The sequence below is a fragment of the Fukomys damarensis genome, unplaced genomic scaffold, assembly GCF_012274545.1.
Source record: "Fukomys damarensis isolate Sample0158 unplaced genomic scaffold, DMR_v1.0_HiC HiC_scaffold_16, whole genome shotgun sequence".
Taxonomy (NCBI): Eukaryota; Metazoa; Chordata; class Mammalia; order Rodentia; family Bathyergidae; genus Fukomys; species Fukomys damarensis.
The window spans coordinates 100,937,689-100,960,558 of record NW_022900928.1 but is presented as its reverse complement, the minus strand read 5'-3'; the positions used below and the strand labels follow the sequence as shown (position 1 = coordinate 100,960,558).

General features: G+C 45.6%; 1 protein-coding gene across 2 annotated transcripts in view; it reads right to left on the bottom strand.

Moving 5' to 3' along the window:
* Positions 1 to 745: 745 nt before the first annotated feature.
* Slc13a4 (solute carrier family 13 member 4) overlaps positions 746 to 22,870 on the bottom strand; it is a 37,650-nt gene continuing 15,525 nt past the window's right edge. Inside the window, exons 3-16 of one of the 2 annotated variants that reach the window (XM_010616195.3) lie at positions 20,864 to 21,000; positions 19,040 to 19,212; positions 18,624 to 18,678; positions 16,318 to 16,357; positions 15,447 to 15,527; positions 14,103 to 14,287; positions 11,504 to 11,623; positions 10,226 to 10,327; positions 8,986 to 9,087; positions 8,086 to 8,183; positions 7,764 to 7,888; positions 4,339 to 4,500; positions 2,788 to 2,925; positions 746 to 1,990 (exon numbers count right to left, since the gene is read on the bottom strand). In XM_010616195.3, the coding sequence (XP_010614497.1) occupies positions 1,853 to 1,990; positions 2,788 to 2,925; positions 4,339 to 4,500; positions 7,764 to 7,888; positions 8,086 to 8,183; positions 8,986 to 9,087; positions 10,226 to 10,327; positions 11,504 to 11,623; positions 14,103 to 14,287; positions 15,447 to 15,527; positions 16,318 to 16,357; positions 18,624 to 18,678; positions 19,040 to 19,212; positions 20,864 to 21,000 (1,656 nt within the window). In that variant the 3' untranslated portion in view covers positions 746 to 1,852. The remainder of the gene's footprint in view (positions 1,991 to 2,787; positions 2,926 to 4,338; positions 4,501 to 7,763; positions 7,889 to 8,085; positions 8,184 to 8,985; positions 9,088 to 10,225; positions 10,328 to 11,503; positions 11,624 to 14,102; positions 14,288 to 15,446; positions 15,528 to 16,317; positions 16,358 to 18,623; positions 18,679 to 19,039; positions 19,213 to 20,863; positions 21,001 to 22,870) is intronic. The other variant, XM_010616196.3, reaches the window with a different exon arrangement.

Genomic DNA, 22,870 nt, shown 5'->3' with positions numbered 1-22,870 from the left:
CTGCTGAGACAGCTGGCATTGCTTCCCTACAGGAGTAACAGGCTCAAGCAGCTGATCAGTGGCCAATAATTCCAAGTGTACTTAATTCTAAGTTAACTTTTTCCTTTTCTTACTGTGTTCCCAGAATCTTACTGACTTTTTGTGCCTTTGTCTTATCATCTGGCTTAGGGGCTTAGAGTCTGAGTTCAGTAATGGTTCAGAAATGGGATGAGGTAGTTGACTGGACAGCAGCAGTAACACCCTGACTCTTGAGCATGCTGAAGTAAATTGATTTGCAGGAAGGCTGGGATTATCAAACCAATGGTAGCGTACCTACGCTGGTGTTTCATTTGTGCTCATTATTATAATTGGCCAAATGTTGGTTAAGCCAGTTCACTGGGCAAAAGCAGCGACACTCCTGGTTAAACCTGGCCAGTCACATTCTGTGGTTGGAGTGTTCATGTGTTGACTGGCCTAAAAGAAGTGTTGTAACACATATTCCCTTGACCAACTAAAAGTGTGATTTTTATAGATAAATTATTGTGGGCAAACCACAAGCTATCAATAGTTTAAAATCAATTAATACAGTGTAATAACTATGGGAAACTCCTTTTCCCCTAAGGCATATTTAGCAAGCCTTTGATGGTCAAAATAAAAAATAATGTAATGGCAGCAAACTGGAAGAAGAGAGAGCTATATCCAGCAATGAAAATGGCATGGTCTAGAGCAAGAAGGAGGCATTGGTTGGCAGTGATTTTTCTTGTCAGGGACATTTATTGAGCAGCTACATTTTACAACATTGTACATTTTTTTCTTCTTGTAGTTGGAGGATCTAACTGATGGCCTTGTACATGCTAGGCAAATTCTCTACCACTGAGCTAACTCCTCAGCCCTGGCTTACAACATGGTAGATGTTTTCTAGGCACACTCAAGATGTACAGACATCTCTGTCCTCTCAAAGGGCTCACTCACATGTAGGAAGTGACCTCTGAGTAGAACCTTTGTCTACTCAGGATAGGAGGTACTCATTAAAACCAGAAGCAAGCCAGTATAATAGTAATAATAATGTCTTGGTCTCAGTTGTAGTTTTAGTCTTTACAGTTAAGACCAGTATGAAGTTTTCCTCCCACACTTGGCTAAACAACGGTATTTCCCTTTGGTATGGGTAGAGGGAGAGATGTTAATCACAGTGTGTCTTTTCTCTACTTTTTCTTTTGACAAAATAATGTCAACCTTTTTCTCAAGCAGAACATTTTTCTTTACAGGAATTTGGTGCCAAGGTAAAGGAAAGCCATTGAAGAGAGCTGTTAAAATTGAATCAAAATAGTGATAAAAAGAGTAAAGGACCTGCTAAGAATTGCTTCTTTTGTGAAGGAAATTTACAGTAGAAACACTTGAGATGGCTCGAGTTCCAGGTCAGGTTTTTCCCCAAAAGAGACATCACTAATTTCTCTGTCTGCAAAACTAGAACGATTTGGGTGTCTCCTTCAACTCCTGAGAACATCTTACATAAACCCTGGGGAGGCTGGTCAGCTTGTGAGGCCTTGCCCCTAGGGAGCAACTAAGACAGGCTTTCTTCTTTTCCTGGCTTCAGAAAGAGTCGATCAGGAGGACTAGACACACAAAAGAGAGAACAGTTTTGGGTTTTCTTGACCAGTGGTGCTAAGGCAGGTGGGTAGGGGAGAAGATCCCAACAGCCAAGGACACGGCTGTGGTGGCTGGAGGAACCCTGATTTTGACTGAGGTGGTAGATGGCAGATCTTCTGGCAGGGATACCCTCCAGCCTGGGCCTGGGTGTGCTCCCAGTCGTTTCTTTGTGGTGCAGATTTGGCCAAGTGCAGCTCCTTAAGCCCAGCCAATTTGTCTACTGGTGTCAGGCCTGATCAGTGATGTTACTGACCTTAGCCCAGGCTGGAAAGGTGTCCAGGTGGAAGAGGCTAACTCCCCAGGTGTTGATGGCTACCATCACTATCACCAGGCCAATGACGTTGACTCCCAGGCCAGCTTTCACCTGCAGACACAAGCGAACAGTACACCCCATCCATCGTGACCAGGTGGAAGCACATGTCCCTAAGAGAGTCATATCTAGGCCCTCAGCTTCAGCCTTGCTCTACCCATGGGGCCCTGAATGTTGTCATTGCCTGGACTGCTCTTGTTGCCTTTTCAGGTGGCACAGGACTCTGGAAGACTGGAGACGAGGGTTTGGGGTGGGCTCAGGGAAATTAGAATCATCTCCACTTCTTGCCAGCAATATTTAGTATACAGTGGACATTGTTACTTGGGACACTGATCTTGGAATGGTAGATATTTCTGCAGTGATGTGGTAGGGAGAAGTGGTAACACAAACATTTTTTTAAAGCAGGAACTTCTCAGAGCCTTTTCTGTGCTCACACATGAGGAACTTTTAGGAGAGATGTTATATCTTGGATTTGAAATGCTTCCAAAACTCATGTGCTAGGCTTGACTATAAGCTGATGTGTTTTAGGGGACCTGACTGGATCATGAAACCAGTGGGTTTTGGAGTGAATATCCCTTCTACTATGCAGAAATGGAAGCACAGATCTGTGCAAGCTCGTGCCTCCTATGCCTGTTCCAGGTTTTCCCATTTCCATTTTCTTCCAGGTAAGGGTGAGGAGAACATATTACTGCTATTCTTAGAGCTATGGAACAACCGAGAGCCTTTATTCTCTGATCCTGTTGACAGATCAGGGATATCTACAAAATAGTAAACTTCAGGAGACAGCTGTGTGACCAGCCATCCCTACCCTTGAGGCACTGGGCCCACAGAAGAGGCTGCCTACCACTCACCATGTCTTTGATTTGGCAGTGTCCATAGCTGAAGACGATGGCATTGGGTGGGTTGCCCACTGGCAGCATCACTGCAAAGGAGATGCACATGGTGACTGGGATCAGGGTGTAGAGTGGGTTAATGTGCAGCGTTTCGGACTAGGAGAAGAGAGAAGTCAAGAAACATTAACTGAGATTGAGCTTACATTTCCTGGGCACAAATATGCTTTAAATGGTAGCTTGGTTGGGTAACCTTAGCTGGACACCATGAGCTGGGGCTAGTGAGGTCCCTGTCCTTTGGGACACACAATATTCTTAGTGAATGGGCCACTGCTATTCACTTGCTGCCCATGGAAGCTCAGGTAGTTATAGAAGGGATGTTTGATTTTTTGCTGCTACATCAAGGAAGTGGTTCTTTTGTTTTTCTTTCTTCTCTCCCTCTCTTTTTCTTTCTTTTCTTCCTTCTTTTCATGTTTTTGTTTCGCAGTACTTGGGTTTGAACTCAGGGCCTTCACACTGAATTACATCTCCAAATCTTTTTATTTTTAGTTTTGAGATGGGGTCTTGCTAAATCACCAAGTTGTCCAGGTTGGGCTCAAACCTGCGATCCTCCTGCCTCAGTTTCTAAGAGTGATGGGATTATAAGCGTGCACCATCATACCCTTTATTGAACTTTATTCTTTAGCTGAGAAATCCTTTTTTTCAAACAAAATTCTCACAAATAAGCTGCTTTGAATGAAGCAAGGATTCCTTACCCTTGTCATGAAGAGCTGAGGGTATTTTCCTAGGGAAAATAAATTGCTTTATTTGGGATTGAACCCATGGTGTTGCTCTCAGTGTTGCTGTGCTTTCACTAAATGCACTCTGGTGCCCACACGATGAGATGACGGATGAGATAAATTAAAGACACTAAACAATGAGCAGAGAGAGTGACTGGAGAGATTTTGGGGTTAGAGCACCAGGAGCCTTTTTTCCTGGGGATGGGTGGGGGTTCCACCTTCTGCAAAGGGACAGATACAACATGGGTGTTATCTTTGGGGCTTCTTTGCTAGGCCAAAATCTGTCAGGTACTGCCTTCTGTTCTGACTGGTAAAATGAAATACTGCACAGGCAGAGGCTGGCCTTATCCCAGATGCTCATCATCTCCCAGGGCACAGTGGAATTGGGTGGAGGTGTCAATGACTATTAGATCTGTGCGCTTAGCGTTTGCAGCTGTGTATATTTTATTTTCGTTTACTTTGATTACTTCCATTTTCTATGGTTACCCCTCTGGGACTATTGTTAGATTTATCTCAGGAGAGAAGAGTTGGTGGTGATTGTGGGGAAATGGAACTCTAGGGTTTTAAGGTTATTATGTCCATTCTCTTGTTTTCATTCAGGCATTCCCTTGAACTAATGCTCCTCTTTTGGAGTAGGGTTTCTAAAACTTTTACAGTGATTTATTAATATATATTCTTAGGTATTAATTGTCATTTGACAGGCTTCAAGATATGATTTGAACCCCAGTCAGTGAAGGCTGTGGGAAGCTGCTCCCCCGAGCCAGGCCTTCGACCAGGGCCCTGGTCTACTCACCAGGCTGCACACAATGGGCAGGAAGATGGTGATGGTGGCCGGGTTGCTGACGAACTCTGTGACGATGGACACGAGAATACACGCCAGCAGAGTGACAGCCCACGGTGGGAGGCTGCTCAGGCACAGCATCTGCTGCCCTATCCATGTGGAGAGGCCAGAACTCTGTAGAAAGAGACGAAAGGGGTCAAGAGGAAACACATTCCAGAAGGGTTCTTAGATTTCCATAGGTCAGAAGCACTGGCTGGAAGAGACCACTTGGGCTCATCCAGTCCGTCGTTAGTCTGACCAGAAACGGAGGCTGCCTCATCTTAGGATTCAGTGATTTCTGTGACCTAGAATTGTCTTTCCTGTAATTTTGTCTTTCAGTCTCTGGGTTTCTGGTCCACCAATCATCACAGTCACCTGCCCTATTGCTGTGTCCCTTCCTAAGACTCTGGCTTGGGCAGGGGTTACAGGTCTTTGCCCCTCACGCTACCCCTCAATGTCAGTCTCCCCCTCTCTCCAGCTTCTGATTTCCTTGATCTGTGTCTCAGTTCAATACTTCTCTTTCCACAGAGAGCCAAGTTCATCCTTTTTTCTGCTTTTGAACTCCATTTCTTTTATCATCTAAGCAGGGAAACAAACTTCTTCAGATAGTAATTTTTCTTACATTTCATTTTTTGGGTGTGTAGGACTGAACACTAAGGTTCTTATGTGTAGCAAAGGGTGAGGCATTAGAAGTCTGTCTCCATTTACTGGCAAAGGTTCCTCACTTGCCTACAGCATAGTTGTTCAGCCCAAATCTGTTTCAGGTTCAAGTTCCATTTACTGGCTGCCACTGCTTTTGAAAGATTAAATCTTTTGCAGTAGCAACATTTATACATATCTGTTCAAATACATATTTCCATTTGAAATAATTTGTTGGGTTGGAAGATGTTCATCTGCCAATGGTGAGGGCTACCCCTTGTCGCCTAAAAAATGAAGAACTGAGGTTTTTGTTTTGGTACTGGGGACTAGATTGAATTTAGGGCCTTTGCATTGAGCTACACCCTTAGTTCTTTTTTAAATTTTTGAGACAGAATCTCTCTAAATTGCTAAGTTGCCTAGGCTGGGCTTGAATTTGATCCTCCTGCCTCAGCTTCCCAGAGTGCTGAGATTATGGTTGTGTGCCCCATGCCCAACTACCATTGAGTTTTTGTACTAAAAACCCTCAGGTTGCCATATGCATTCTCCCTCTCTCCTCCTCTCCCTTGTATGGCAATATGCTCGGACTCTTCTAATGGTTCCCCTAAGAGACTGCAAAGGCAGTAAAGCAGAGGCGGGCAGGGGCAGAAAGGAAGGTGAGACATGTTATGACTCTTCCAGCTGTAAGTCCTGCTCCTCGTGTCTTACTGTTAAAGGTCACCTTCACCATGCTGTCTGCAGGTTCTTTCTCGAGCTTATCACAAGCTCATTTGATGTCTGCAGTACCCTCACCACCTCATGGCAAGCTCAGAGACAGCTGATGCTCAAGGCCTTCAGAATTCTCTCAGTTGTAGCCATTTTGGCACAGAAAACTTTTCTTCCTTTGTTCTTTCAGTGACTGAGAGTTCCAGACCCAGACTGTGGACCCTGTATCAATCCCTGGATAGTACAGCGCCTTGCAGCCCACAAGAACTCTAATTGCTCCCCCTTGCAACACTTGAAACTTTGCTCATTGGTCACAGGCAAGAGGGAAGAGCAGTTAGTGGAGTGGAAATGGTATATTTTATTTAAAAAATTAGCTTTATTTACCATGTTAATCATTTAGTAATAAAGTGAAACAATTTTATGGTAACTAATTTTCCAGCATAACTCTTTTATACTATAATTTTAAATGAATGGATAAATTAGATTGCAAAGTTAGAAAAAAACAGAGGAAGCCTTAATTTTTTAAAACCTTCATATAAAAACATTTCACATTGAATTTTCCTCACTAGTCCCAAAACTCTAAAATTATTTCAAAGTCAGTAGGGATCATATAGATTTTACTTGAAGTTTTATAGTATTACAATTAGTAGAATCAGTAGGCTTTACGGAGATAGCAACTGTAGTATCTGTAAGACATACATGATTTTGATTAAGGAAAAAGGTCTTTCTGTCTTAGACTCAAGCCAAAATTAATGAATAAAATTCATGAAAGATAAATATAATATCCTGTTCTTAGAATTAGAAATATTGACAGAATACGTACAGGTTGACAGAAGGGATTAAGGTTTAATAGTGGCTGCCAATAAAAAGAATGAGGGGAGGTAATAACTGCAGTTCCAACAGAAATGTTGACATGCATGTCAAGATGCCTTATAAAGGCTTCTATAAAATGCAGGTGGTGCTTATATCAGAGATGTCAGATGGGCTTGGTTAATATAACTAGTCCACTTTGGAGCACACTGACCACTCCAGACCGTGTTTGAATAAAACCAAAGCAAACTGGTGAGTTCTGAGATGAGAGGCCAGGATGGCAACCTTCTCGAAGAATGGTTATAAGGGCTAACCAGCTTTAGTTGGGAAAATAATCTAGCAAACTTATTTATTTTAATAATTAACTACCTAGGACAAAGTACCTAAGAATAGAGCAAAACCCAACATCAATGATGCACAGAAAGTAAAGACCATCTGGCCTGAGATAAAAAGCAGTTATCCTTCACACAAGAAGTGCCCTGTGCCTAAGAAGTCCAAGCCAGGGGTGTCCCAGAGAGAAATGTCCAGTTGGGGAGGAGAGGGTTCAGTGTCCTCTGAGGATCTTGTCCAGCGTAGGATTCTGTGACTTGGTGATCAGTGATGCAGCATTTCTGCCCACAGTGAACAGGCAATCAAAGGGAACATTTGGGATGGGTTGATGCATATAGACAAGGTGGAGAAGAAATAATCTGAATCTTAATGTGATTCATTCTTAGGATTGTTCTCTGTTTCAGAAAGTGCTCACACTTTAGGGACTTCAACTATTTCCCACCAGCTCCACTAAAATGATCTCATCCCAGATGTCCCCAACTAGGACATCAAGAAATTTTTATATCGTTTTCAGCAAAGATTCTCTGCATGTGCTCAATCTACATGTATGCATCAACGAAAGGGCAATCTGCTGCATCAGCACTTGGAGCATCTCTGGTGTCTTACAGACCCCACTATCAGACTCCAGAAGGAGATGGCTGCAAAACCTAGTGAACCTTTTGCTGGCAGCAGTGTGAGACCTGTTAAGGAGGTGTGAATGCCCATGTCTATGACTCAGGGCACAGCTGACCTGTTCTGTTCCCAGCAGCACTGGGAAGGTCAGGGAGGTCAGGACAGAATATCTGTCCTGATCTACTGCTACCCTTCTCCGTGACCTAGTGACCATGTATTCTCCCTCAGCTACCTTGAGCCTTTTCTCCCAAGGCTAGAGGTTCTAGAAGAACATTTGACCCATGAGAACAGAACTGAAGGATTACCTTGCTGCCAGAAGCCAGGGCATAGCCTCCTCCCACCAGGATGACAATCTCCCAGGGCATGGTTTTCTGGAAGTCCTTCCACGTGATGATGGGCTCTGTCCCCAGGGAGCACTTGTGGCTTGTCCCTGGATCACAGGAGGAGAGCAGTAGATAGCCAGATGAGCCTTGCCTGCTATGGTTTGTGGAGATGGGGACTAGTGGGTGAATTGGAGGATCTGGGAGACACCCTGCTGTTTCAGGGGAGGCTAAAGGGTCTCCTTTGGAATATTCTGACTTGGGCATGCCCAACTCTTCCCCTGGACCTCCCTGGACCTCCTCTTACCATTACTGTTTTTCCCAAAGCAGGGCTTCTTAGCTGGAATGAGGAAAAGTAGGAAGCCGAGGAAGACGGAGACTGTGGCATCTGTGCGGTAGCCTTTCCTAGTAAAGAGACAGCATGGCTAGAGGAGGAGGGTTGGGAATCCTTGGGAGTGAGCTTAGTCTCAGGACAGTCTGTTTGAACACAGTGCTATTTTTAGGACCTAGTGTAGGGGAGACAGCAACCTGGTTTCTCAGTTACTGCCGTGATGTGCCTCGGTGAGTTCATGGGCAATGGCTAATGTCTTGCTGCAGTGCCTGGCAAGTAGATAAGTCTCAGTGGGAGCTGATGGGCCTGTGAGTTGGGGCAAGGCCTAGAAGGAGTGATTGGGAGCTGTTCAGATGAGGAATAACTTATCTGTGGGGTCACACTCCTTATATGTCCCTCCTCAAATGAGAAGCCAGTGCTTGGGGCGCTTGGAGCTGTGTCTGGCGGTCTGGCCTCTTAGGGGCATTGGCAGTAGTGGCTTGAAAGCTGGTGTGTATCTCTCCTGGTGTTTTCTTCCTTCCAAAGCCTCAGCTCTGCAGAACTGTAGTCCCTTTACAGTTGGTACTTTAGGCACATTTTCTCCTTTAACTCTCACAGCAACCTGTGAGACAGCTGAATTTCCAGGAGCTCGTGTAAGAAAACTAAGGCCCCGCAGCTGGTCAGTGGCAGCACCAGATCCCCCCTACTGATGGTGGTTCCAAACACTGTGCCTCCTTCCCGACTCCACCCTGCTGCTTCCCTAGAATTTGGATTTCTTGGGAGACAAAGGCTTCCTGGCTTGTGTCTGCCCTCAGAACTCTTGTGGGAGGGACATGGGGCACCTGCTGGTGGTTACTGGCTGAGGTGGTTCTCAGTGAGGAAACTGTTATCACTTACTTTTCAAAGAAGGAATCCCAGCCAGGGACAAAGCCAGGCTCCCGGGTAAACCACAGCACAGTCATCAGGATGAAGAAAAATCCAGTCACCATCTCAGGGTAGCTATAAAATAAAACAAAAAGTCCTACTCTGTTGTTTATTTAATAACATTCAATGACACAGAACACATTTCGGTACAACTACAGTATATATTAAAATGGGATGCATTCATCAATAATCATGTTTCCACAGCAGAACTAATACTATGGGGACACAGTAACAATACAGTGTTAAATGAGAAAAGGCAAGATATACAGTATGAATTTTACCAAAAAGACATAATTTTGCATGGAAAAGTGTGGAAAGAACTATATTATCTTAACAGGTGCAAACAGTTAATTAACACTGGGATGCTAAAGAGTCCAAATCAGTTTTAACTTTTCCTTATACTTTTCTGTATTTTATAAAACTTTACAGTGAACATGTACTCCTTTTTTATAACTTAAAAGCTTTAAAGAATAAATTTCTACCAGAATTATTTTATCCAAAGTTGTACATGCCACTTGCTGTAAGAAGAGTAACAGCATTAAATAGAATGCTGTGTAAATGTCCATAGAAGTGGCGGAGGATTGTTAGTGATTTCTTTTTCGGCTGTACTGGGGATTGGACCCAGGGGGCGCTATACCCTGAACTAGGTCCCCAGCTCTTTTTATTTTTCATTTTGTGATGGGATTTCACCAAGTTGCCCAGGTTGCCCTCTAATTTGTAATATTTGGCTTCCTAAGTAACTAGGATTAACAGGCATGTACCACAGTGGGCAGCAGGTGTTCAGTGAATTCTTGGACCTTCTCTTTACAAGTCTGTATTTGATGCTGTGTTGTACTCTAAATAAAGCACCAAGTTCCCCATTGTCCAGAAGTGACCACTAGATCACTGTGGTGGCCCAGTTGAGCAATACAAGGCATCCCGACTTTGGCAGAAACCAGCATGTTCCACGAAGAGGGCTTATCTGTCTCTGCTTCTGCCCCATTCACGGGTTCCACCTCATGCCAAGATTACACCTCAGACTCCAAGTGCAGCCAAGGGGCGAGGCAGCCACTGAAATCCAGGCCAGCTGGGCTCCGACTTGAGGAGCAATGGACTTGTAGCTGTGGGACATTCCCCTGGGGCCAGGGACCGTCAGGAACAAGGCTGCTCTTGTGCTTCCCTTTGCAGTTGTGCTCTGTACTGGAAAGGGGCAAAGGGCTGCAGTGACTTTTACCTAATGTCTCCCAGCTTCTCATATTCCTCCTGGATCCTCCTCTCGGACAACTCTTCCCTCTTGGTCTTCTTCTTCTTGCTCAGAGAACAGGTCTCTCTAAAGCTGAGAAGGGAGAATGGACCCAAGAGTAGGGAAAACACGACTCTGAGGCCCGAAACCACCCACCGTGGTGCTCACCTTTCTCCTGCTCACTCCGCGCCTCCATTCCTCTCCCATTCTCACTGCTTCTGTCCGCCCAGTTACCCAGCCTCCCTCTCACCTTCCCCAGCCTTTTGGGTCTGTCCATCTGTGTCTGTCTGTGGTGTATCAATGTGAGGTGATGTCGAGGGACTTGGTTGTGCACATTGGGTTGTTTCTACACACTTGTTCATAAGTAAAAGAATCTGTGAGATCTGGTGTGCACATCTGCAAGTATGTGTGTCCCCCACATGCAGGTGTGAGTGTGTGTATATGTGCAGACGTTCATTTGTCTAGAGATAAGGCTTGTCTGGGTGTTAGTTTTAAATGAGTTTTTTTTTGTTTTGTTTTGTTTTTGGTACCGGGGATTGAACTTGGGTCCTTGCGCTTGCAAGGCAGGCCACCGAACCGCTGAGCTAAATTCCCGGCCCAAAATTCAGACATCCTCATACTAATCAGAAATTCTTTTTTTTTAGTTTTATATCACAGTATCAGAGCTACAGAAATACACAGCCATTACTCATGTGACCACAGTAAAGAGGAAGTCAGCCCAGAGGACATTTGACCAGTGGAGTGCTGGGCTCTATGGGCTGTTCAGTATCATATACATTTTCCCTTTAAGTGTTTGATCATACGGAGAATATGAAGAAAGGGCTTCCTAAGCAGATTATTATTAGAAATAACATGCCAAGAGATATCTCTCACTTGTTATTTTGAGGTATATGAATATATTCCTTACACAGAGTTCAAACCTGAAATTTGTCTATAAAATTAAACCTAAATCAGTGTTTACTTGGAATCATATTTCTAAGGGAACTTGGAATTACTGCATATACTTTGAGAACAGTGAAACTTCATTAAACACTCTGTAGTCCAGACTTTTTATAAATCATCCAGGCCCTCTAACCCGTTACTTTGAATTAAAAACATTTCATTGAGGAGCCAGGAGTGAAGTGCAGAGCGCAGAGAAGAGCAGAGTGATGGGAAGAGACCATATCGCACGGGTTCACTGCGCTGTCCTCAGAGCCCTCTGGGGTGGTGCTGTGGCCTTTGGTTGGATGGCAGAGCCATGGTGCCTTGCCGGCTAGTTGTGGGACTCACTTGCAGCCTAGAAACAGCCAGTGAAGCCAGAACCAGCTGATGACCAGCATGATGAGCGATATGGGAAAGCTGAAGAGGAACCAGGTGCCAAAGTTGACCACCTCTGCGGCTGGGTACTGGCTGGAGGGAGAGACCGGTCAGCAATTAGGAATGGAAGAATTCTGGTATAGCTGGTATTTGGAGGTGATAGCTACAAGGTCCTCAAGACATACAGCAAAGGCTAAGGAGAGGTAACAGTGTGGTAGGACATTATCTAGAACACATTTATTAGTTGCAGCTGTACAGAGGCCAGGTAAGCATCATGAAGTAAGCTAAACAGGTTTCTAAGCAACCAAAATCAGTACTACTTTGCACTCAGGATGTGATGGCCTTTAAATTACTTAAGTATTCTGGCTGATGAACTACTCATCCCCCTTTTCAGACCACAGGAAATGGAGAGGGCACTCTGGTGTTCTTTATTGTAAATTCACTGGAGGAATGTGAGTTTAGACAGGGGATGTAAGACAGTAGTTCTGGAGAACTTTGGGCTCTAGGACCTCATAAGGGTTATAGGTATAATGGTGCCCATACATGTGACTTGGAATCTCCAGGTATGTATACACACACACACACACACACACACACACACACAGAGCTAACCGTGGGCGGTCTGCTCACACCACCAGGAACCACACCCCAGGGAGAGTACAGTCGTGTGAGGAGCCCATGAGCCTCTCCTGGCTGTCAGGTCTGAAGCACCCTTTGGTGGTTCCTCCCTCCCACTCCTCCCGTCTTCCTCCTACTGCCTTTTCCCTTTCCTCTGCCTCTTCCCGTAACCTTTCTCTCCTTTTATCATCCCCCTTTTATCATCCTTCCCCTGACAGTCAACTCTCCATTTCCTCATCTCCATCGTACTCCTCAGCTCACTGACATCTGGCTTCTTTCTCCACCTTTTGACCAAAGTCCTCTTGCCTGGGTCACCAGTAACCACCCTGTCACCAAGTGTGATGGCTGCATTTCCCTCCTTATTTCATGCCAGTGTTCACTGACATTCAATACTGTAGTCACTCTCTTTCCTGAAGCATTTCCCTCCTTGAATAGAATGGCACTGGTATGACTGGATTTCCCCTTTCCTGTCTGATGAGAGGAAAAGTGTTTTCCAATGCTCTTTTTTTGTTTGTTTTTTGAGACAGGATCTCACTATGTAGTTGAGACTGACCTGGAACTCACTATGTAACCCAGGCTGGTCTTGAACTCACATTGATCCTCCTGTCTCAGCCTCCCGAGTGCTGGGATTACGGGTGTGTGCCACTACACCTGGCCTAGGATAGGTGTTTTCTTCTCTTTCGAAGTCTGCATTAGATATTTGAGCTAAATCTTCATGTCCTTTCCTCCACTTTATACCTTCCAAGTGATCTCTATCTGTATGGCTTCCATTACCAAAGGGAAAAATGGAAATGGGGGTCCCTTTCTCAAAGACTATTAATAATTTCTTTTTTCTCTCTCATTAAGTTTATTGGTACAATCTAGGTATACAGTACAGTTACATTCATCATTGGGATCTTGCACCTTTACATGACAGGTCTTGGTTCTTATTTTTTCCCCTTGTCTCTGCCCTCCCTTGACTATTAATAATTTCTAGAGAATAAGGATGTAGTTCAGTGGTAGAGTGCTTGCCTAGCATGCGTGAGGCCCTGGGTTCCATCTCTAGTAACCAAAAAAAGAAAAAAATTTTAGTGCCAACATAGAATTAAGCCAAGCATTGAGCCCTTCTGCAGGCCATGGCCTCCAAATCTATGCCTTCAGCCTAAATGTTCCCCTTGAGATTCAGAGCCTTATCGTCTACTAGATGTCTCAACCTGTGTCAACTTTTCAAAAAAAATCTCATTCTTCAGCTTATCCCTGTTTCCCTGGCTGTTAAAGTCAGGAGCCTGAGAATCAGCTTGGTCTCTCTTAATAACCCTACCAAGACTCATCAAGTTACCTCTGAATAGCTCTCAGACTGACCATTTCTCATCGCCTCTGTCACTGTCATCGAAAGCTACCAGCAGCTCTCCTGGGTGACTGTAGCAGTGTCCTACATTGTCTTTCTGCTTTTTCCTTTCCAACTTGTTCAATCTTGCATACAGAAAGAGTTTTTAAAACTATAAATCTGCTCACCTCACTCCCCGCTTCACATTCAGTAAAGGCTGTCCACGGCATTTCAGATGATACCAAGCTCCTCCTCAGGCCTTGCCGAGCACTTTGGCCTCCACCTGTCTGCCTCCATGGCCTCCTCTGGCTTTCTATCATTTACTTGGTGTGCTCTGTTCTCTTGCTATGGAGCCACCTACACAGTTTTGTCTGGACAACCTCTCTTCATTTGGTCTTCTCTGGCTTATCCTTCAGGTATTCACTTCATCTCTACCTCTTTGGGGAGCCTTTTCTCCCGCTAAACAGGTGAGCATTCCTAGCTGAATCTGGGCCTTCTATGGTCACACTCAACTGTGAAGTCTCCCTTGTCTTTTCCCTGTTGGTTCAGACCACCTGTCTCCTCTGCTGCTACACCCCCTGCACTTTCCCAGGTCCTGATGCCCACTGAGTGGTCAGTAGGTATTTCTTGACTGAAGGAATGGCTTACTTGTTGAAATGTTCCAGGAAAATGAGACTGGTGGAGGTGCCAATGATGGTGGTCAGGCCGCCGATGGTTGCAGCGTAGGATATGCTCAGAGAGAGGCACTTGCAGACCATCTGGTCATGGTGGGACTTGCACTTTCTGTTCAGCTCCTGGTTCCTGGAGCCTTGAGTCAGGACTAGTGGCTTTTCCTACGAAAGGAAAAAAGACAGTTTGGGCTGTCCATCATACAGAGCTTGAAGGATGGGAGGCACCATGGTGCAGAGGAAAGATTTGAGCTTTGGTATCAGAAAGCTAAATCCCAGTTTCTGGGATTTAGTCACTAGGGCATGCCTTGAGGTGTAGGTTCTGCTTCTGTAAAATGGGAAAAACCATATTTGCTCTGCCATATTGTGAAGAATAAATGAAGTAATAAGTATAGAGAACTTAGATCATGTCCTGGTATTTAATGAATATAAGCTATTACACTTTTTGTGGTTTAATATTATTAATACTGACAGTGTGGTTTGCTTTTTTACTTGAACTCCAGTAAAACTGGCTGCTGTCATTTGAATGATCAGGAGATGGTCATCCTCTGTGGAGTAAGAGTGACAGTCCTTGGATTACAGAAGAACCTAGCTTTCCTGGAAAGAAGGTTGAAGTGTGTAATTCTCTATTCCCTCTTCTCTGTCTTACCAATTGGCCTTTCCTCTGTTTTTTCCTCCCTTCTTGCCCATAAGCCTCAGCCTTGCCAGGGTCCTCTCAGAATCTGTTTTGTCCAGACAATGGGCTTTTCATGTCCCAGAGGTGCTGATCTCTGGTCTCAAGTGTGGACCAAATACCCCTTGCCCATCCCAGGCCTTGCTACCCTCACTGATGCTTCACAAGACGCAGAGAATCTGGTACAAATTTCAGCAAGTCAGGTCTTAAGAAAACCAGTGAGAGAGACCACATTGCCACTTTTCTCGTGGCTCTTTACCACTGTCCTGAATCATAGGAGGGACAAAGTGATCAGAGCTAGAAGACACCGCTGAGGGACTGAGAGGCTTCCCGTGATTCCCAATGTATAAAACATAAATGCATCATTGACGTGGCATCTCTCTATTTTGTAACAAAATCTAGAGGTCAGGGGATTTGAATCATGATGCACCTCTCATGAGGTCTTCATTTTTGGCTTATGAGTTCATCTCTCTGCCTCATTTACAGCCAAGGTACAGTACCAGGGAAATCTTTGTGCAGAAAAGCAGTTTCAGTGCAGTCAGTCTTGGGATACTAAAACAAAATATTTGCAACATCAGGGCCAGTGCCCCTGTGAAGCACCAGGCATGTTATGTAAAAAACAGGGCCAGAAAGTAGGAAGGATTCTGTTACCTGCAGTGGCTGCTGCTTCTTGCCTTGGTGTCGGTTTGCTGTCCTGATGGGCTTGGTGATCATGGGCACACCATTCAGGTTCTGTTAGGAGAGGCCAGCACACTATTAGGGAGAGGATGTAGTGACCCAGGTGCCTGGGGAAGCATCCCCTGACCATCCCAGGGCCACCTCATGACTTGGCACCATGGGGCTCAGAGATCAGAAGCTGGTGAAGGCATGAACTGAGAACACTGCCCAGGCCAGCCTCTGCACAGTTTTTGTCCACTGGTGTCAAGCACCCATCCCAGCAGGCTCTGGAAAGTTGGCAAACATGACTTTGTTCTGCTAGAAGAGCCTGACTTTCTGGGATATCACCAGTGTGAAAGACTTATTATTTCTTTATCACAAAGGAAAAGTTTTTTACAGCAAAGTCCACAGTGTTACTGGCCTTTTACACTTCTCCTAAGGACACCTAAAACTGGCTTTGGAGGGTGGGGTTGGGTTTGAGCAACAGCATGTGGGTGAACCTTGCTCTCCCCACAAATATGTTCCTTTTGGTAGTAAGATCTATAAAGGAATCCCCATTGACAAAAATCCTAAGTTTGAATCTGTGGCTCTTGAAATATGGATGACTGACTCTTGAATCTCCATAAGAAAGTTAACTTGTACCTTATGTGGCTAAACCCAGTACCTGGGGCTGGGGTTCAGAATACCCAGGCTCTTGCCAGGAGCCTGACCAGCCCTTCTATGTCCGATCTGTGTGAACCTTCTCCACTTTTACATCCACGGAGGCTGCTGGGCTGCAGGACAAGCTGCCAGGCATCTTGGGCCCTCAGTTGGCTTGAGGGACTCTCAAATGATCTCAAAGAACAGGAAAAACCTGAGGCCATACCTTGTTACACATGAGAGAAGTGAAGTCTGCTGATGATGTGCTGGAATGAAGCAAAGGAAACAGGGAAACTACAGTGGACCAGATTTCACGAAAGGCGAGTTCTCTTCCTCAAGTTAGTGTTTGCTGTAAGGGACTTAAACTATTAGATCCAGTTTCTAGCCTACAAAGAGGACTAATCTCATCCCAATCTTCCTGGCCTTTTCAATACTATAAAGATTCAAGGAACCATGAGGCTTGCTTCCTCCTGAATCAGGGGTAGCTTGCTCCTTTGAAGCAACACTAACACCGCTAGTAATATTGAGCATGCAGTGCTTATTAGGTGCTGGGCTCTTAGAAGATATACTACTCCTTATGACATTATTAATCCCTATAAGAGAGCCATGCTGCAGGTATCACTATACTACCCCCATCTGTGTCTTATTAACTCTGGGGTGTTAGTGGTGGACAGACAGGAGCAGAGAGGGCCTGTACTTAACGGAAAAGCAAGAGAGAATGAGGTATGGGAGAATTCTAGTCAGCAGTTGCACTTATGGGGACAGTTAACTGCACGTCTGAGTCCCTCCCACACCAATAGGACCCCAACTTTTGCCATCATGACAGAGGAAGATGAGAAGTATTGAAATTGCCAGCACCTTGAGTGCCCAGTAGATGTTTCTGGTGTGTCTTAGTCGAGAGGACAGTGGGTACCACTGTGAAGAGAGATGATAGTGTTTGAGAGTGTTGGATACACACGAGGGACATGGACAGGAGGGAGGACAGGAGTTGACAGGTTTGGAGTGGAGCATTCTTTTGAGAAGATGCCATATGTTTGCCTCCTTTCTTCCTAAACTGACCACACAGGGTAGGGTGTCCTCAGCTGGCAGGGAGGTGCTGGTTATGAGAACCCAACATAGTCCTGCCCCTGCTCCAGCTTCTGCCTTGGAGTATAGGCCACTACTTTCATTGGGAGGAGCAAAGGCAAGGAGCTGATATAGTGTGGCCAGAGAGGCAAGAGTGAGAAGAAAAGACCCAGGGCACAGGAGCAGCCTGAGCTTCTCAGGTAGGGAACACAGGGAAGGAGTTGGGCTAGAGCAACCTGGAAAAAGCCCTGCCCTGGAGGCAGAGCAGCTGGGAACCAAGGCTCAGTGGAGAGGCAGCCATTGAGACAGAGTGCCATGAAGGCGTGATGGCCACTCAAAAGCACAAGCCATCCTTGGGTCTGGGTTCTGCAGAGCTCGCCTTAAGGGGCTACTCCATACACCGTGATGACTGGCATCCTGGAGGAAAAAGACCCAGGCCTAAAACTCAGAGGCTCCAACCCTAAGCTACAGGCACTCCAGCCCAGATACTGCAACCCTGGAGAAGTCTGAACCAGCACGGCAAGTGGGCGTCAGGGGGAAGGGGATGTGAAGAATGCAAGGTCACCTCTAGGAGAGGGTAGAGTGAGCACAAGCAGAGGTATAGAAACTGGATGAGAGGTTGGAGTTCTGCTGTGAGTCTGGGCTGAACTTTGGAGTATAAGAACTGGAGGCCACTGTATCTGAAAGGAACTGGAAGTGCTACAGGTAGGGGAGAACAAGCTGACAGGCTGTGCTGGAAGACAGTGCTAAGAGAAAAGTAAAGGCATTTCCTGATGGCTTGCTTCTGCATCTCTTCGCTAACATATGCTGATTTCCCTCAGTGTGAGCCCCCCCCCCCGTATTTATCACAAAGACAAATTGAAAAGCCCATTATAAATCCAGCATTGAAATGTGTTTATCACAGAGTACCTTGAAGACCACATTTAATATACAATCTCCAAAAGAGATCAGCTGTTAGAAGATCCACCTCACAATGGATGTCTATGACTGTATTTTCCCTTTCCCAGCTTCTCCTTTGCACTATCATCTGGCTGTGTCACTCATTGTCCCCAGTCCCCTGCCTGTCACCTAATTTTTCTCTGCCACGTATAACAAGACCAAATCTGGTAAGACTATACCTAATATTTAGAAAATGTTTTGTGATTCTCCAAGAACCCCTAGTGACATCTATCACATGAGTGTTTTTCCATTAATAAATTATTTTCCTAAGAGGGTCATCAACTTTGATGAAATTATACTAGGTTACAGTATGAAGAATTCCTACATCCACCCAGATTTGGTGTTGGGTCTTTCTGTTTATCACTGCAATGTTCTGGGGTTAAGGGAGTTGCCTTGAGATCTTGGCAAGTGACTCCTATGGATGGAGACAAGACACCAAGCCTGGTCCATATGCCTGGAAGGGCTGTTTATGATACCATCTTTTCTGATCTCCCCAGTGAGCCCTGAGATCGAAACAGTCATACTTACTCCTCATTGACAAAGATGAGCTCCAGAGGAGGTTGGCTGTTGTTGACATCAAGATCTACAGTGACAAAGAAAGGCAGGAAGTTAGATGTGGAGCTGGAGCTGCTATGTGGGTGGGAGAGTAGTCCAGGGGCTCAGGGCTGGGAGAGGTGGTAGCTGGGGGATGACTCCCCTTCACTCTGCCCTGGAGTTTGAGAGGAGCTCGTGGACCCAGAGAAGCCCAGGGCTTTGTGAACATCTCGGGGCCAGGAGCAGCGAGGGACACCCATCAGAAGGAGGAAGGAAGAGTGGGGAATGGGGACCAAGGGAGCTGCAGGTTACATGGCTGGCATGGGTGAGAGGGGGGAGCAAGGACAGGGGAATATCATAGGGAAGACCTGCAGGGACCCAGGGAGGAGCAAATGTAAACTATACTGTACTGATGGGCTCAGCCTCTTCCGTGCTGGAGTTGCCTGCCACAGGCTGCTCCTCCTCAGCACTGACCAGCTCCTGCAGCACGGCTTCCACGATGGGCATCACCATGGCGGTGGTGGAGGTGTTGGACAGCCACATGGACAACAAGGTGGTGCAGCACATGAAGCAGAGCAGCAGCCTACAAGGCAGGGGGCAGGGCGCTGGCAGAAGGCCCACCTCCCAGGGCCCGTGGGGACCTCTGGAGTCTCCTATCCACCCGATGCTGCTGAGCTAAAGAACCATGACTGGCATTTGAACACCCAACTCGATGCCACTGAGCCTTCTACTCCCAGAGATTGGCATACAGTAAGCATGAATTCAGTATCTGTCTAACGAATGAAATGCATTTTGTGAGCTAAATAGCCAGGAAAGCCCTTCCTTCAGCAAAGAGTAGCTGTGCTAGGAGGGCCACAGGGTGTGGGCTTGCTGATTCCTCTCTCTCAACATCAGGTGGAGCTTGGTGATGGGCATCTCTTGTGTATAAGGGGGTTCTTGGTCGGTGGTTCCACGAGCACTATTCCATTCATGCAGCCAAGCCACCGTAGTCATAGAGAGCATGCAGATTAATGTTAGTGTCTCATGGTTCTGCCCCTCCTCATCCCATTGTCCGCATGCTGAAAATTATGTCGCCAAGTCATGTGTGCACTTGTGCAGGTGGGATCTCAGGGTCCATGCTTAGAAGAAAACATGAAAGGAAGTAACCTTTAAATTATTTCTCTTTGAATTTGAAACATTGTACATTGTGTGCTTGGACAGACATGGGCCTAGTTTCCATAAAATAAGCCAAAATAAAGGCCACCCCTGTTTACTCAGCACGCCTGGGAGGCTGAGAGGCGGGAAGATCATGAGTTTGAGCCCAACACGGGCAACTTACTGATGTAGCAAGAACCTAACTCAAAAACAAAGAAATAAAGAGTGATATGAGTTTGTCTGTCCTGCATGTGTAACAACCTGCTGGATGACGAAGAGACAGGACAAATCGCACAGCAGTTTTCAAGAGCCACGGAGCACCGATGGACCTTGAGGAAATGCTCCTGTATGCCTAGGACAACGGTGGTGAGCCAGGCTGCATCACTGAGAACCTTAAACAGTTCAGTGTCACTGGCCTAGGAGATGGAGGGTGGGTTCCTACGGTGATTGTTGGGTAAGGGGGCCTAGTAAACTGTCGTGAGCAGCCCAGTCAACAGAACGGGAGACAGAACTCACTCTGAGGCATCTGTGTCTAAGTGATATGTTGAAAACTAATACACTGGAGTTTATTTGTGCTGTGGCTCCCCGCAACAGTCAGGGCAGCTTTGTAAAACTCAGCAAGAACAAGGCGTCCAGGGTGTCAGAAGGGAAGGTGGAGGATGGTAGTGGAGGGTCACTGTCCACCTTGTCTGGCAAATGGAACAGTCTCAGGTCTATGGTCCTGAGTGACGTCAAGACCTCATGGACGGGAGGAAGTATCTCCTCCATCTCCTTGCATGATAAAGAAGACCTCTGTTTTTGTGTCCAGCTGTGTCCTAACACTCAGGAAAACGGGTGGGAAACTACTCCTGGGACCTACCAAGTGCTCCCTATGAGTCCTGTGATGCTGAACCTGCTGTCCTTGAGGCTACTGGGCAGGTAAACTGGATCTGATGATAAGGGCCCTGATGCGGGCTTGAATCTATCCTGCCAAGGGACTGCTCCTGGCGGGGAGGAGGGCTGTTACCCCGTCCCCACCAGAATAGCTGGCTAAAGTGATACCCGGCTGGCCATGGTTCGACAGCGGTGCCCTGGCGGCAGGGGTCGCCCTGTGAACTCACATGCCCGGCTTGGCTCCCGCCATCAGGACCATGCGCAGAGCGATGCGCTTGTGCAGGTTCCACTTCTCCACAGCCGCCGCCACGCAGATGACGCCCACCAGCAGCAGCGTGGTATTCTTGAAGTACTCAGCGGCTACCTGCGGGAGGCCGGGCAGGTCACCCTCCAGGCCTCGGGTCTGGCACCATGGGAGAAGGCACCGTGCCCGTGGCAATGGGGTTTGGTCACCGAGGCTGGCGAAGAGCCAGTACAGAGGCGAGGGTTATTGAAATAGCCCTTTCCCCGAAAATAAGACTTAGCCAGAAAGTAATCAGCCTTGAAAACTAGAGCATAAAAACTCCAGCCTCATGAGCCTCGCCTCGCCTGTCCTGCCCTCACTATGCTCTTGCTCAGTGGCTATTCTGTAAAACAAGATTTGTTTCCAAATCTTACTTTTAATGTTTTTAGATTTAAGTGAAATGAGTATATGCTAAATATAAAAAACTTCAAAACATAGAAAAAATTATAGACAAAATTACACTTAATCCTGTTATTGCTTATATCTTGATATATTTTCTTCAATTCAGGGCAGGTGTGGTGGCATATGCTGGTAATCCCAGACAGATATGGAAGACTGCAAGTTCAATATCAGTGTGGGCAATTTAGTGATTTAGCAAGAACCTATCCCAAAAAATAAAAAGCATCCAGATGTGTTGGCTGATGCCTGTAATCCCAGCACTTGGGAGGCTGAGGCAGGAGGGTTGCCTGAGTTCTAGGCCAACCTGGGTGACATAGTGAGTTCAAGGCCAGCCTAAGGTATGCAGGAAACCCTGTCTCAAAAAATAAAAATAGGGGCAGGGATTTAGATCAGTGGTACTGCACCTGCCTTGCAAGTGCAAGGTCCTGAGTTTGATCCCTGGTACAAAAAAAAAAAAAAAAAAAAAAACATTTGGAATATATTTTAACTTGACAAACAAGCAGTGTCATACAGTGGGAGTTGTACATGATGCAAAATGTCACATGATCACAACTGTGCCAATGGTTCCTCTCTCACTCTCTTTCTGTGGGATTGTGGATGATCAACATAATCCAATTGCACGAGGTTATAGAGGTGATCTCATCTGCAGAGAAGGAGAAAAAGGCAGAGAGAAAGCCCTCACTTCAGATGAGATAAGGGAGACGTGTAAAGTGTGAGAAACACTGCAAAATTTTGTAGAAAAGCACCACCTGAATAAGGCTGTAGCAGTGGGAGTGATGAATCTGTTGAACAACAATGCAACATCACATTTCCACAAAATCTTCAAAAGGAGGCTAAAGCAAGTATTGTTGGACAGGTTTCTTGCTATAGTTGCACATTAAAAAAAAAATCCATTGAGCCAATAGATAGCAATGGTTCTGTTAGTAATAATGAAAGTTGTCCTACACAGTATTACCCCTCCTCCCTCGTCTCTCTCACACCACCATGAAGGTTTTCAAAGGTAAATGCAGGTTAATTTATTTTTCTTTGTATTTTGTATATTCTTTATTATTTTGTGTTATATTACAGTACTGTAATCATTTTTATATGAATACTTTTGCGTTGTGTAAGGAATCATCTTAGTTTCCCCTACTTCTTGTGGTGAAACTCGCTTTGATATACAAGTGCTTTGGATTACAAATGTGTTTCTGGGATGAATTATGCTCTTGAACCAAGGTTTTACTATATGTTAAAATGGGGCATTAAGGGAATGAAAGAACAATCTGATCATCTGTAGTTGGTGGAAGCCTGATCTGGAAAGGAAGCACTAGGATCACACTCTGGGGTCTGGTGTTTTTGCTGAGACCTGAAAGTAGAACAGCATTCTGGGCTGAGGGAGAAGCAAGTTAACAGCCCTGGAATCTGTTTGAGGAAAAGGAAGAATATCATCATAGTTAGAGAGGGGCAAGTCGGGAGGAATGATATAAATGTCTTAAATCCTAAAAAATATTTTAAAACAAAATAATTCCAAATAGTTTTAAAGTTCCAAAAAATTCCGAAAGTGAAGATAGTA